At 43.8% G+C, this 14,325-nt stretch overlaps 1 protein-coding gene across 1 annotated transcript in view; it reads right to left on the reverse strand.

Annotated features, from left to right (window-relative positions):
* The window catches only part of arhgap12b (Rho GTPase activating protein 12b), a 46,922-nt gene that overhangs the window by 11,613 nt on the left and 20,984 nt on the right, over positions 1 to 14,325 (reverse strand). The window contains exons 3-4 of the mRNA XM_030775745.1: positions 1,414 to 1,674; positions 259 to 399 (exon numbers count right to left, since the gene is read on the reverse strand). Of these exons, the coding sequence (XP_030631605.1) occupies positions 259 to 399; positions 1,414 to 1,674 (402 nt within the window). The remainder of the gene's footprint in view (positions 1 to 258; positions 400 to 1,413; positions 1,675 to 14,325) is intronic.

A 14,325-nucleotide genomic window follows, 5' to 3' on the forward strand; every position in this document is an offset into this window, starting at 1 on the left:
CAGAGTAAAGGACTCTTATGAAGACTGACTATAGTTCATGTGAGTGACAGACCAAAGAGGAGTAATGCATTCATCTTCTTGGTTATTATGACTGGAAGCACAAAAGTTCTTGTATCTATATAAAGTTGTTAAGCGTTTAAGCTAACTTCCCTTCACTTTGACTTTAAAAAGAGTTTTGGCTGTTTGGTATGCTTCTAATGACAGCTTCCAGAAGCTTATGAAAGTCTCGTGTGAGAGGGGCCTTGGAGGTGTCCCTACCTTCTCATTGGTATATTCGCACACATAGAGTGTGTGTCCGTGCTCATCCAGTTCCTCTGACCAGCCTCTAGGGGGCGATCCATACTGACTGTCTGACTGACTAGAGTGAGTGCTGGGACAGTTCTCTTCAGATGATAGTGGCTGGAAAGAGAGGGAGAGAGAGAGAGAAAGAGAAAGAGAGAAAGATCGAGAGAGAGAGAGAGTGAGTGAGTGAGTGAGAGAGAGAGAGAGAGTGTGTGAGAGAGAGAGAGAGAGAGAGAGAGAGAGAGAAGGGAAAAGGGAGAGACAAGGGAATGAAATCAGAGTTTACATGAAAGTTGACGCTGAAACCCTTCAGAAAAAAGAATGCACTCTAGGAAAACACCATCTGATAAATAAAGATCAGTAATTAAATGTGAGATTAAAGCCCTTAAACTAAATCCACCAAGTGTTTAAAGACAGCCCAGGCCAATCTGTCATTGGAAACTGGCGCATGAAGAGATTGGATGGTGTAGTTCAATACTTAACCACTGGGTGGCAGTACAAGACAACAGTGAGCGCATGTAAATCAAATCTCATCACAAGCCTGAGAGACATCTAATGATCTGAATGATCTGGATGAACAAACACGTTTTCCTTATTAAGAATGCCACTGACTTATTTGCTTGTTTCCCTGTGTTACTGCTGTGGGAAAGCAAAACTTTTAAAGCAGTTTAAGAGTGCCCGCCTTTTCTCTATGAGGTCTCCGCGCTAACTAGCATGAATATGCGCGCGCGTGCACGCGTGTTAGTGGGCTGCTCCACTTGCAGCTAGGTCAGTTAAAATACGCTGAATCTTAAATATCCACATGGCATTTTCCTGTGAGTAAGTATAGAACGGAGGCCTACTTCAACCCTGGCCTAGTTAGGTGTTAACTGCACACACAAACACACAGACACACACACACACACACATGGACAGACAGACAGACACACAGAGACAGAGGACTTGAATGAAAGCTGTGTGTGTGGGTCATTTGGAAGGTGGACTTCTGTACTTCACCCTTGCAATAAGAAGATCAGTGACCAGTCATGGGAGCAAAATGTAACTCTGAAGAAAATCTGTGTTAATTCTGTGTGAGTATATGTGAAACTGTGTGTGTGAATGTGTGTGTGAGAGCGTGTGTGTGTGTGTTACCTCCATGTCCCCCGTGCTGGCTGTGTCCCCGCGGCTGCCCCCTGCGTCTCTCATGCGAGGTGGTTTCCAGGTCCTCTCTTGCGTAGTGCGGTTGTAGTAGAAGTGCCGTCCGCTCTGGTCCTTATGCGTCTCCCAGTCTCCCAGTATGTGCAGGGGAGAGGAGGAGGGCAGGGGTGGCAGGCTAGACTGGGAGATCTTCAGCTCCTGCAGGTTCGTGTAGACAGGAGATTCAGCACGACCCTGCCCGGTGGGAGACACCGTCTGTGGAGAGGGTGAGGGAGGATAATTAGTTCCGGTTTTGGATAGCCAAGCATTTGGCCATAAAATAAATCCAGTTCACTTTACATTTGTTATGCGGCTTTCACTGACAAACTGCCGATGACCTTAATTCTTAAAAACTGATAGGAATTTTCCTCTCAGAATGGCTAATCCTGTCACAGTAAAATGACCCATCAGCCCACAGCCAACTGCTGCTGGTTCACCAGTCTCAGAGAACAGACCAGATTACAGTACAGCCTGGAGGTCGAGCAGACGGGAACAGGAGCAAATAAATCTCAAAAGAGATTTAAAGTTCTCAAAAAAACAGAAGTGAGTTACAAATGAACTGTGAAAGCAGTGTACGGAGGAGAGTTGACACTATCAGTAAAATCACGAGCAGTATGTGTGACAATGAAGAGGGCCTGAAGTCTTTGGCTAAATTTAACCAGCATGGAGCTGCTGAGGAACATAAGCCGTCCTATCCTAAAACTTCAGCAGCCCTGAAGCCTTTGACTGAGTTTAACTAACAGTTAAGAACTGAGGAACATCAACTGATCCATCCTAAAACTTCGGCCAGATCTGACAGCCGTGAAAACTTCAGCAAGACAGATTCAGCACTTTCACTCATATCAGTCCAAGGAATGCTGGCCGTCACTTTTATGAACACACGAAAGCCAACAGCTTGCTGACAGATTAAGCTAAACCCAGGCCCTATAATAAATTATCAGCAAGATTTTAAGGAGGCAAAAATAAAAAAAGCATTCATTTCATTCATTCATCTATTTGTACATGATCTGATGGCTACTCTTCCTGTTTTAATTAGTTCAGATAAGAGAGCAGTTGGTGGGTATGGACCAATCAAAACAGTCTGCACAACAGGAAAGAGAATATGAGAAAAAGAGGATGTGCCTCTATAGCAACCAGACATCACATGACCTGGCAGAACATTTCAGCACACTATGTCCATCTCCTTCACATGAATGTTGAATTTCTGTCTGATCAAAGTGACACAAAGTTAAGAGCACAACTCCATATGCTCAATCTGAAAAACAAGACTCTAGTTTGAAACAGAAATCAAGCTCTCACAAAAGAGTAAATGAGTATATATATATATAAAATGAGTTTTGATTGGACGCAGACTGTTATAATACAGTAATAATAATAATAATAACAATAATAATAATAATAATAATAATAATAATAATAATAATAAAACGTTATCTAAAAGTTGCCTCCAGACCTCTCCACTCATCTTGCAAGTTACTGTAGTCTCCAACATACCACTTTAGACTATTACTTAGAACATTTACATAAAGCCTTTTGGACATCCAATGTCCTTCTGGAAACCCCAGCTTCATACATCTTAACTACACGCATTAAAACCCCACCAAAATTTCAAACCTTTCACCCTGGAAATTAGCCTAAGTGTTCAATACATATCTAAAGAGAGTGCCCATGCCTATGAAGTCCTGAAGGCTGTGTACTGAATACTGAGGCATGATGCGATGCCTACACTCAGTCTGGAAAAAAAAAAACAAAAAACGTCTGGTCCGTATTCTGCTCTGGACTCAGACTTCGGAGTTTATTGCAGACTACAGGTTTCTTGTCTTCACACACTGCTCTGCTGCATTAAAAAGTAGCACCCAAAACCTACCCGTTTTCTCCACTATCTGGTCGGTTTAGCAGTTATACAAGTGTTAGTGAAAGAACATTCACGCTTTCACTCAATTACCTTCCGTTTTATAGTTATACTGCCGGTCTTTAGATTGTGTTAACTAAAAAAAAATGTATTTTAAAGGCGTTTCATGTGCCATTTAGCTCCAATTTGTTACAACACATGAAAGGCACTTTATCATCCACACGCTAAATCAGTTAAATAATACAACACAGAACATGAATCAAAAGAATGGAGAAGAGTGGATCAAAAGAGAGCGTTACAGTTAAAAAAGGGGGAATGTGGTACTGAAGGCTTGGAAGAGGTACCACAGAAACAGGGTGCTCCAGGAACGACAGACCCCCGCCACGGATGGAGAAAAGAAGCAGAGAAACCTCTACACATGAGAGCAGAGGAGTGAAGTGAGCACTCATGTCAAATCAACAGACTGCTTGGAGCTGCATGACTGAAACACACTTATCAGACAAAAACCACCTTGACCAGAGAGGAACTAATTCAAAAATACTACAGACAGGAAACAAACCATAGTCGGTTTCACTACAGAACTAGATGACTGGATGGGAAACAAAATACAGAGCGTGGCGGAGGAGAGAAAGAGAGAGTGAAGCAGAGGAATGACAGGAGAGAAAGATCCAGAAGAAACGGGCGGGTCACTGGTCTCTCTTTGTTGTTATGTGTGCTGCACATAGACAGGGCAGTAAGCTTTGGAGTCACTGGCAAGTCTGGCATTTTGAGGAGTCAGGTAAAGAAAACAAACCGCACAATGTAACTACGTGAACAGAGCAGACATCTATACAAGACAGAAATAGTCCCAGTTCTCTCTCTCTCTCCTCTTAAAAACAGCCGACGGGCACCACTAGTCTCCTGCACAGGACCTCATTATACAACCAAAGCCTCTACCAGCCTTGCTTTCCACCGCTTACACGCCTCCTACCATTTACCCATCAGGAAGATGCTGTATGTTTCTTACAAATGTGTGAATCCATTAGCACTTAGTGCAGAGGAACTTTCTAACTGCACTGGGACCAAGTGCAGATCACACTGCACGGAAACCTGACTAACAGAATGTGAAAAGTCCAATGATACAGGACTTAGCTTAGAAGCAAACCCATACTAATGCACCAAAATGGGAAAAGGAAAACACGCCACTGAAATTCTCAGGTTTATTAAAAATCTACCAGTCACGTCCCTCCCCCTGCAGGTGGGGAATTTGGGGAGGAAGAAGGATGCGCTGGTATCCAGAGGGAGAAATTCCAGCCACATTCATGAAAACAGACGAAACTTCCTGTCCTGCAGTAATAATAATTCCAGTGATAGCGGACATGTGTTCCGAAGCAATTCCATTGGAAATGCTTTAATATCCTGTCCGACTGAACGGACGGCATAAACAAACACAGGCGGCGAAAATTCCTCAAGCTTCCTCTTATGAGACAACCATTTCAATATTGAGGCCTTAATATTGTGTGCTACATCACATACTGTCCACGTTCTGCTCCAAGAGCAGTTCTTTCCAACGCCTATGTAACACACTGTATGCAATGTGAGTGTCCAAGCAGGAGTCCATTAAAAGAGGCACACTTTCACTTTTGTATGAAAGAAGCATGCACTTAAACCATGGAGAAAAGGGGAGAGAGATGGAGAGAGAGAAAGATTAGTAAGGCAACATTCAAAGCAGGCTTCTGACCCTCTTGAGAGCTCATTTGCATACTAAATTACACTTCACTGCAGCCTAAAATCTGGGCTAGGACGGAGGGCAACACTCTCTCTCTCTAAACATCGCTGTAAACTAGAACAGCACAGTTAACATGCAGCAAAAACGAGGTGTTCCCATTTACAAAATGGGTCTAGACTACAACAACCTCAAAATAAGTGTTTACTGAAGGTTTTTCTTAGTTGTTGCCATAGTGAGCAACAAAACATAAAGCAATTTTCCCACTTATCCAAACCTTTATCCAAACCTTTTCAAAATTAGGACTGAATGCATGAATTTGGTTGGATTAGATTTATGTTCTGTCTAAAGATCTGACAGATCAGTCCAACAGAGTAGATTACAGATTAAGACTGTTTCACCTTAAATCCAGGGCTACACACAAACACATCATCTTCCTCCTCTTCATCCTCCTCTCTGGGGTAGTCTTTAAACGTCCTGAAGCGCAGCATGTTGAAGTAAATGACAAAAGGTCCAGACCTTCCTCCGCTCTCTGTATCTGTCTACTTCACAATCAGTTTGTCTGTCTCTTACACCCTGTCCGTTCGCAAAGGAATGAAACAAAAAGGCATAGGGAGGTAACATGATCCCTCTCTCTCTCTCTCTCTCATCCACACACAGTTCTACCTAAAACAGGAAGTGAAACTGAAGTGACCATCCCCCAGACTTCCTCCCATTGAAGGGCAGCAGACAATTTCACAGACCTCTATTGATTATGTAGGCTTCTGTCAAGCTGACCAGGACAGTGAGAGAGGCTATACTGACAACTTTAAAACAGTCCCCGTTTTCTGTATTTCTCCACTAAAATCAAGTTAACAGGCCAACACACCCACACACAGAGACACACGCACAGGCAAACACACACAGACATACAGACACACACACACCCACACCCACACACGCACCTTTTCATTCAATCAACTTCACAGTGGATGTTTGGCAGGAACAAAAGATTAAAAAAGCCAGGAGAGAAAAAAAGAGCAGAAAGTCCCTGTGAGATGTGCCTGTCAAACATTACCAGAGCGCCTGCTCCAGCAGAAGGCAGTGGTTAAGTCAAACTGGGCAGTGTTTGCCTGCAGTCTCTGCACTGCAGATATTCAGTGGATAAAAACAAAGAGCCAAACACATCACTGCAGTTTCTCAAACACGAGCACAAAAATGACAAACCAACTGAACCTTAGCCAGATGGTGGATCAAAAATGTCCCCAAACCAAAAGCACTGAGGTTTTCTGTTTCAGCAACTGTATGTATTATCACTGAGGTAAATGGGCTTTTTTGTCATACTGCTCTACAAATCAGTTAGAAGAAAGAGCCAGAGATTGTGTGTGTGTGTGTGTGTGTGTGTGTGTACCTGTACAGCTATCCTTGTGAGGACCAGTTTGCGGTTATGGCAGAGGGCTAGGGAATGCATTATGTCAATGAGTGTCCTCACAAAGAGAAGTGTGTGTGTGTGTGTGTGTGTGTGTGTGTTCTTGTGTGTGTTTCTCTCACCTTAGCACAAGTATATTCATTGAGGCTTGTGAATTGTGTATCAGACATGCCTGTTGCCTCCAAGATGTTTTGGAGTAACTGATGCTAATAAGGACCTCTGTGGTTATCGCTTCAGAACAGCCACACACACATGCACATGCACGCGCACACACTCACGAAGAGTACACATGAGAGAGAAAGAGGGAGAAAACAGATGGGTGGTTATTGGACTACAACACAATGATTTGAAAGTATTGATATTTCTGCGTAAAAGAGTAGAGAAATGACAAAAGCTGAATCCTACGTATAAATTTACATGTATGTAGATATACACGTAGGTACCAATGCTCTCAATACTTGCAATGTAAGAAAGCAGATGAAAGCCTGTGAGGCAAGTTTGTCTACTGTTCCATTTATCTTAACAGCCACTAGAGTGCTCTAATGCCACACCAGTCAAAAAGGGGAACCTGTCACTGCAGTGCCAAAGGGAGGGATTCAATGCATACATAACCCAGAGAATAATTCAACCTCTCATGCAAAATTCAGATTAATATTCATACAGCCTTCATTAACATGACAAAACCCTTCTGTATGGAACGACCTGAATTTGAATTTTTACGGTGTTTATAATACATAAAGTAAAAATTAGCATAAATTAAACGCAAGTTACTGCGAGAAGTTTTAGAGAGAGTGAGAGAGGGGGGGGGGGGGGGGGGGGGGGGGGGGGGAGAAAAACTCTCTTTGGGGCAGTTTTCTGGACAAAAATTAGCCTTGCCTAGGACTACAAAGGATTTCAAATGAGTTAAGGCTTTATCTGCTTCTGGAAAACCACCCATCATGTTCACATTGAACCGTAGTATTCTTCCTTCATCTACTCTCTCAGTCACTAACAGCATGTTACCTATGAAACACACATATCGAAGCTGGAGAGAGAGAGTGTATGTGTGTGTGTGTGTGTGTGACCCTCTGACCCAGTCAGCAGTGTGAGACGGCTGTGTAACATGTAAAGAGTGATCGGGTTGTTGAGGGAAGTGATTCTCTGCTGTTTGTATCTCTGTCATATTCTGTCTTCACCTGGTCACCCTCCTCCTCCTCATCCCTCTGAGACACGTGTCCATTCCTTTCTCTTCTCTCATCTCTACACACACATTTCTGCTGTCTTTCATCCTTCCATTCAAACTCCTCCGTTTTCCCCAGGCCACCTCCCCCTCCCCCTCCCCCCCTCCCCTCCTGTATGGTGTGGAGGATGTATGACTGACTTAACCCACATTTCCACCTCAGTGACAGCAGTCAGAACACATCCACTCACACCACCAACAGTTTTAGCACATCTCTGACGTCTTACATATCCACCAACACTCCTTCCATACACCCCTACAGAGAGAGAGAGAGAGAGAGTGTGTGTGTGTGTGTGTGTGTGTGTGTGAGATGTGGCCCTCGTGTCACTCTGTGTCACCTCATAACATATATAATATGCGTGTATCACTTTCGCGTATGAATTCATATCAAACTCATGGCTTCCAATTGTGTGTATGTGTGTGTGTGGGTGTGTGTTTGGGGGGGGGGGTCTGAAATGAACTGCTCTTGATTCAAATCATAACCTGTCAAACCAAAGAATACATGTCCTAAATTACTACTTCAGGACAAATAGTGCCATCATTTTAACACGTGTTTTTGGCCACACTGATGTGGGAGCTCATTCTGAGAGAAAGAGGAAGTTTGGAGGGAGCTGATTTATTGTGTGGTCAGCAGGAAAGTTCAGAATGACTTTTTTTTTTTTTTTTGCCTTGTTCCATTTCACGCCACATTGAGTTTAGCCACGCCGGCATCAGACAGCCAATTAACCTTTCAGTTCCCAGCTCAGGGCTCAGCGCTACGGACAAAAATCTCTCTCTTTCACTCTCTCACAAACATACACAAACAGGGCAACAAACACACACGGCTAAAGACCTTAGAAGCAATCTTCTGCTGCATACTTGTGACTAACTGGTTTCTCATAGGGATTCTCTATAGATACGCCGTCAAAAAGAACTAGGATAGATGGCAACACTGCAAAAAGTCTGTGACCTACAGAGAGAGAGAGAGAGCTGACACAGATTGAGAGCATGCTTGTGCTTGTGCTTGCTTGTGTGTGTGTGTGTCTGTGTGTGAGCACACGTGCATGTGGAGGGGAATACAACTTCCTTTGATGGTAGTCCCTACTCTCCTAAAGCAGAAGGTGTGTATCTCTCTGTGGATGAATTCTCTTGTTTCTAATTGGCTCTCCTCCTCTCCCCCAAAAAGTGATCATTAAATATTCATGAGTGAGAGACAGGACTCCTGGTGAGACATTCTGTTCTGTGATCAGTGTGCCAGGAACCAAAGTGCGTATGCAGTCATCTCTGTTCCAAAATTGCTGTGTTCTGTGTGTGTGTGTGTGTGTGCGCGTGTGCGTGTGTGTGTGTGTGTGTGTGTGTGTGCGCGCATGTGAGTGAGTGAAAGAGACAGATGCTCTTCCTGTCTACTTAGAATATCATAAAAAAAAATCACTCTGCGTGACTTCAGGGGGAGTGTTTTATCAAAATACCAATACCCAGATGAGACTCAAAAGGACAAAGAGTTGACATTAAGATGACAACAATCCAATCCTATATTTAACAGGCTGAAACTACACAGCAGTGCTCATTCACTTTTCATGCAATACACATCACATTACAAGGTGTCAGTTGAAAACACTTGTGAGATTGTCACTCCCTCCTAGTGAGTGGGAAAAAGAGTGTGAGCTTGAGCGTGTGTGTGTGTGCCTGTGTGCATGCGTGCTGTTGTTGTGTTAGTGTTTGTGTGTGTGAGCGAGAGGAGGAAGCACAGGCTATGTGTTAAAGATATTCCTAGACTGTCTGTCTCCAGATTTTCATTTTTTTCAGTTTCTCTTCTCCTTCTTTCTGTCTCAAATAAAATGTTAAAAAAAACTGTGGGGGGGGGGGGGGGTACAGACAAGATCTTCTCTCTTTGACTCCAGTAAGTGTTCCATTTGCTTCTTATCTCTCTCTTTTACTCTTTCAAAACTATGAGCTATGAATGTAGGATAGGAATAACAGCAGCAGCTGGATCCAATCTTGACCTCTTTGACCTTTTGCCAACCTTTAAGGTTGAGCTCTGACCTGATGTGTCTGATCTAAAGCAGAACGTAGACTGAGGCGCCCTCAATGTCTCTATGGAAAACCCCCGATCCCAACAGATGGGCACAGGACAGACACCCAGAGGAACAGACGGAGAGAGACAGTCACACTGAGTGTAGCCACTCGCAATGAATTTGAAATAGAAGAGAACTACTTCATTTACCGTGCGGAAGCTAGACGTGTCAGAGCACTTTGTGTGTTAGCAGTCATGCAGGACGGCGATAAAACTATGAGTGAGCTGGATGGTCAAGGCTGTCAGGGACAGAGCCGGGCCCATCTTAACGAGGCCAAACACGCACACACAGACACACACGCAAAACTTTTTTTTTAGGTGACCCAATAAACCGAATGCTTCACTGCATTCAGCATATCAAGGATACGCTTTTCTTCTACGTATTGACGAAACAGTTGAATGGAGAAAAGCAGGCACACTTTTTCTCTATGGCGCTGCTCTTTGGCTGGATTGACAGACATACTTCATACATAACCCTGTCTTAGCTAAGCCTTCTGGGCTAATGGGTAATCCTTACTTAATTCCTCTGACGGGATTGGCTGAAGCTAATTACCGCACCTCCGCTTTGACCTGCCAGGCTACGGAGTGGTGGAGGTTGTTGTGTGCAGGGTGGTGCTGTCATGTTTTAAGGTGTTACGTAAAGACAGGCGGTCAGAGAGCTCCGTGTGGGTCAGACGTACACAGGTCTGACAGTGCACGGTAACAGTATGTCACTCTGATAACCTGCTTTAGAAAGTGGGCAAATAAAGTCCACCGACCGGACACATGGAGGTATAAACAGACAGACACACATACTCTCATATGAACTATACTCACAGAGAGCAAGGAGCAGAGTGGCACTGTATCTGGAGAGCTGTAGTTTTCCCAGTATAAGAGTAGGTTGCCTTTAACTGGTTGGTTTAACAGCCAACATCAGCCAGTACCATAAGGTTACATACAGCTAATAAGCAACACATTTAGAGCATAGTTATACACTTCTTCACCCCAAAGCACTGGCCCCACCCACCCATACTCTCAACCAGCCAATAGCTACTTTATAACTGGCAGGCTGCAATATTTATCCCGTTACACAAAAGTACCAGAAGTGATTATTGTTTATGTAGAAACAGGCAGAGAGAGATTTAAAATAACTTCTAAAATGAGATTACCTCCTGTCTGGTTGATGTCTTCTAATCTGTGTTTTGAAAGATAAGAGTATATTACATAGTGTTTACAGAGCAACAGCGCAGTCTTTGAAATCACGACCATACCAAACCATACACAGAGTCACAGTTCAGCCAAGGGAAGCCCTAAACCACAGTAACAGTACCCTGACAGGAACACTGCAATAACATAGGGACAGTTAGGCCTTTGTGATTCACATGATTACTACTGTTACCATTCCAAAGCCTGGAGAGTTTCATGATTACGTTTTTATAGTCTACACGACAATTCCTCTTGTCCGCTGTGCTAGCTCTTAATCAAACGTGTTTTTGTTCAATGCAATGTTTATGTTCCTTTTTTTTTTTTCTTTGAATACATTCCTAGACAGTTACACCAACTTGACATGTCTGATTTTTAAGTGCCAAAACTCGAGGAATGAATGTCATCAAAATGAGGAAGGCTTTCTCAGAGAGGAGGCGTAATGTAACCGCTCAATGGATCCAACAAATTTCATTTTTTTGAGCACTGTGATGGATTCAGACACAGAAAAATGAGCAAGCACGCACGTGCACACACACAGGCGCGCGCGCACACACACACACACAGGCGCACACACACACACACACTTTGATAATCCAGACTGGGAACTCGGGAGCTTGTAATATTTGTCAGAGTTGAAACAAAAACACACATTCATCCTGTCAGCTGGATGCGTCTCAGGAATAATACCACTCTGAAACATCGGGTCACCATGGAAACCCATCGCCGCACACTTTCCCAGCTTCACGCTCCAAGCCTTAGTAATGTTTACAACCATGAATATCACACAGCACAGAAAGGACAGCCCAGTACAGACATCCTAACAGAAAAATCTTTTTCTCATCAAGAGTATTAATAGGACTGTCCCAGTTCCTCACTTACTGATTCTCTTTAAAAAAAAAAAAAGTATGTACTTCTGCCTTTTACTTCAGATTTGACTACAGTTGTCTAGCCAGGAATCAGCCAAGAGTGCCTTTAATTTTAATTATGGAAGCAGTGACTGACCTGTGCAACAGACAGACAGACAGACAGAGAGACAGACAGACAGACAATAGGTAGGAGGCAGCTGGGTAAGGGTTCACTGATGCTCTCTGACATGGTGTGAAGAGAACAACAGCTCCTGGTACAGACTGAACAATGGCCATTCAAACAATACAGCCTGCCCTCAGAGCAACTCACACAACACAATGAAGAAAAGAGGAGAACGACAGAGAGAGAACAGACAGAGGAGAGAGAGCGCGAGAGAGAGAAAGAGAGAAAAAGAGTTTAAAAAGCACTGTATACTAATCAAGCAACATCACTAAGAGTGTTGTTCATGACAAAACCTTCAACCTCTGACCGTCTGTGCGCTGAGTAATGCTTTCCATCAAAACCCTTTTCACTGGGATTAAAACACCTTGAATAGGCACCAAGGACAGAAAGAAAACTTCCAGCCAAGCTTCAATACAATTGCTCTTTACCTTCCATTGCGTCAGTTCTCTTAAAAGCACAAGCACACACAAGAACGCACAGAACACGTGACGCACACTGCACTACACTACGTGAACATATACACATGGAGACACAGAAGTACACACACGTACAGGGCCTGGTTACGATGGTGAGAGAATACAGATGGTATTCCATGGTCTATCTGCCAATCAAGCTAACTGTCAACAGGACACATTAGGTCCTTCTGTCTCATTTCTACTGTTTACTCAGACACGCATTTTAATTGAGCTCCTTTAAAATAAGGACCATAACTTTCCGTACAAAGATAAATCTGACGCCAGCAGGTGTCTTAAAGCCTTCTTTACACAGTACAAACCCGCAATATCACAGCAGCTACAGACAAACACCATCTGCCGTGACCATACGGAAACCACGGAAAACACCAAAGCACCGCGCTGACAGTGACCGCAACCTCAGCCCATGCACTCCACTTCCCCCCCTCTTTCCTCTCACTCCCCCATCTCCTCTCTCAACCACTCACCAGGTAGTGCGGGGAGCGCAGATACGAGAACATGTTTCCTCCCGAGGATGAGGGGCCTGATGTGGCCCCTTTAGTAGAGCAAGGAGTGTCCTTTTATGCTTCCAAAGAGAAAGAGGAAAAAGACCGAGAAAGAGGAACGAGAAAGAGCGAGAGAGCAAGAGAGAGAGAGAGAGAGCACCTAAGAGAATGAAAGACAGAAAGCATGTGAGAGATAAAGACAGAGCAGAGGATAGAGAGAAAGTGAGGGAGAGATACACAGAGAGAGAGAGAGAGCGAGAGAGAGAGAGAGAGAGAGAGAGAGAGAGAGAGAGCGAGAGAGAGAGAAAGAGCTGGGACAGTGACGGTGTTCAGCCAAAAGCCACAAAGACACAGGAGCCTGTGCAGTGCTTAGACAGAGCATCTTAAGGGGTTATATTTAGACACCAATGGAGTTCTCTTTAAATAGGCTCACTCATTAGGACACTGGCCTTAACCGCAGAAGAACGGAAGGTGGGGGTGTGGGACATGTACGTCTGAGAGAGAGAGAGAGAGAGGGAGAGAGAGAGAGAGAGAGAGAGAAAGCTGGATGGGTGGCCGTATGTGTTGAAGGTCTGCCAGCAGTCTAGAGAGGTCAGAGGTTGTGGCCTACAGGTCACTGGATCTGCAGTTCACACGCTCTTCAGACACAAGCAGGCATTTGATCACCTGCAGTCTTTGAGAGAGAGTGCGAGAGAGAGAGAGAGAGAGAGAGAGAGAGAGAGAGAGAGAGAGAGAGAGTGCGAGAGAGAGAGAGAGAGAGAGAGAGAGAGAGAGTGTGTGTGTGTGTGTGTGTATGTGAGTGTGTGTGTGTGTGTGTGTGTGTGTGTGTGTGTGTGAGTGAGAGAGAGTGCGAGAGTGAAAGCGAGAGCAATAGAGTATAATAACGTCATTATAATTATGAATCCAACAAACGAATGAATTTGTAGATGTATTTTCTCAATGTGTATGTAAGAAACAGTAGAGGAGATGACATCACAGACATTGTAGTTATGACCGCATTTAATTTATTAATCTAGGCCATTGTCCTACCAGCTGTATAAATGCCTTTGAAGCAAAAGGAGCTGTGAATTTATGACTGTTTGGACATTTTTAGTTACAAATGCCTCAGAAATGGACAACACCGTTGTACCACTGATAGAGCTAATCAGTTAATGCCTACATTTAAATTTTTACCGGCTTCCCCACGTTAACTAATTCCACACACACACTTACTGTACCACGACACAAAACAGACAGCAAAAGTCTTGGCTGCTACATGCTTAACACTCCTTGGTGAAAGACGGTCAATGGAAATTATTTAGTTAAAACATGTGTGTGAATGAGAATGTGTGTGTGTGTGTGCGCGTGTGTGAGAAAGAGAGGACACAAAAACTTCCGCACATGAACATTCCTTGTTGTAAACCTAGGCTTGCACTATTCTAAGAATGCTGTCAGATCACTGTAGGCCTGAATTCTCCC

The sequence above is a fragment of the Chanos chanos genome, chromosome 5 (assembly GCF_902362185.1).
Source record: "Chanos chanos chromosome 5, fChaCha1.1, whole genome shotgun sequence".
NCBI lineage: Eukaryota > Metazoa > Chordata > Actinopteri > Gonorynchiformes > Chanidae > Chanos > Chanos chanos.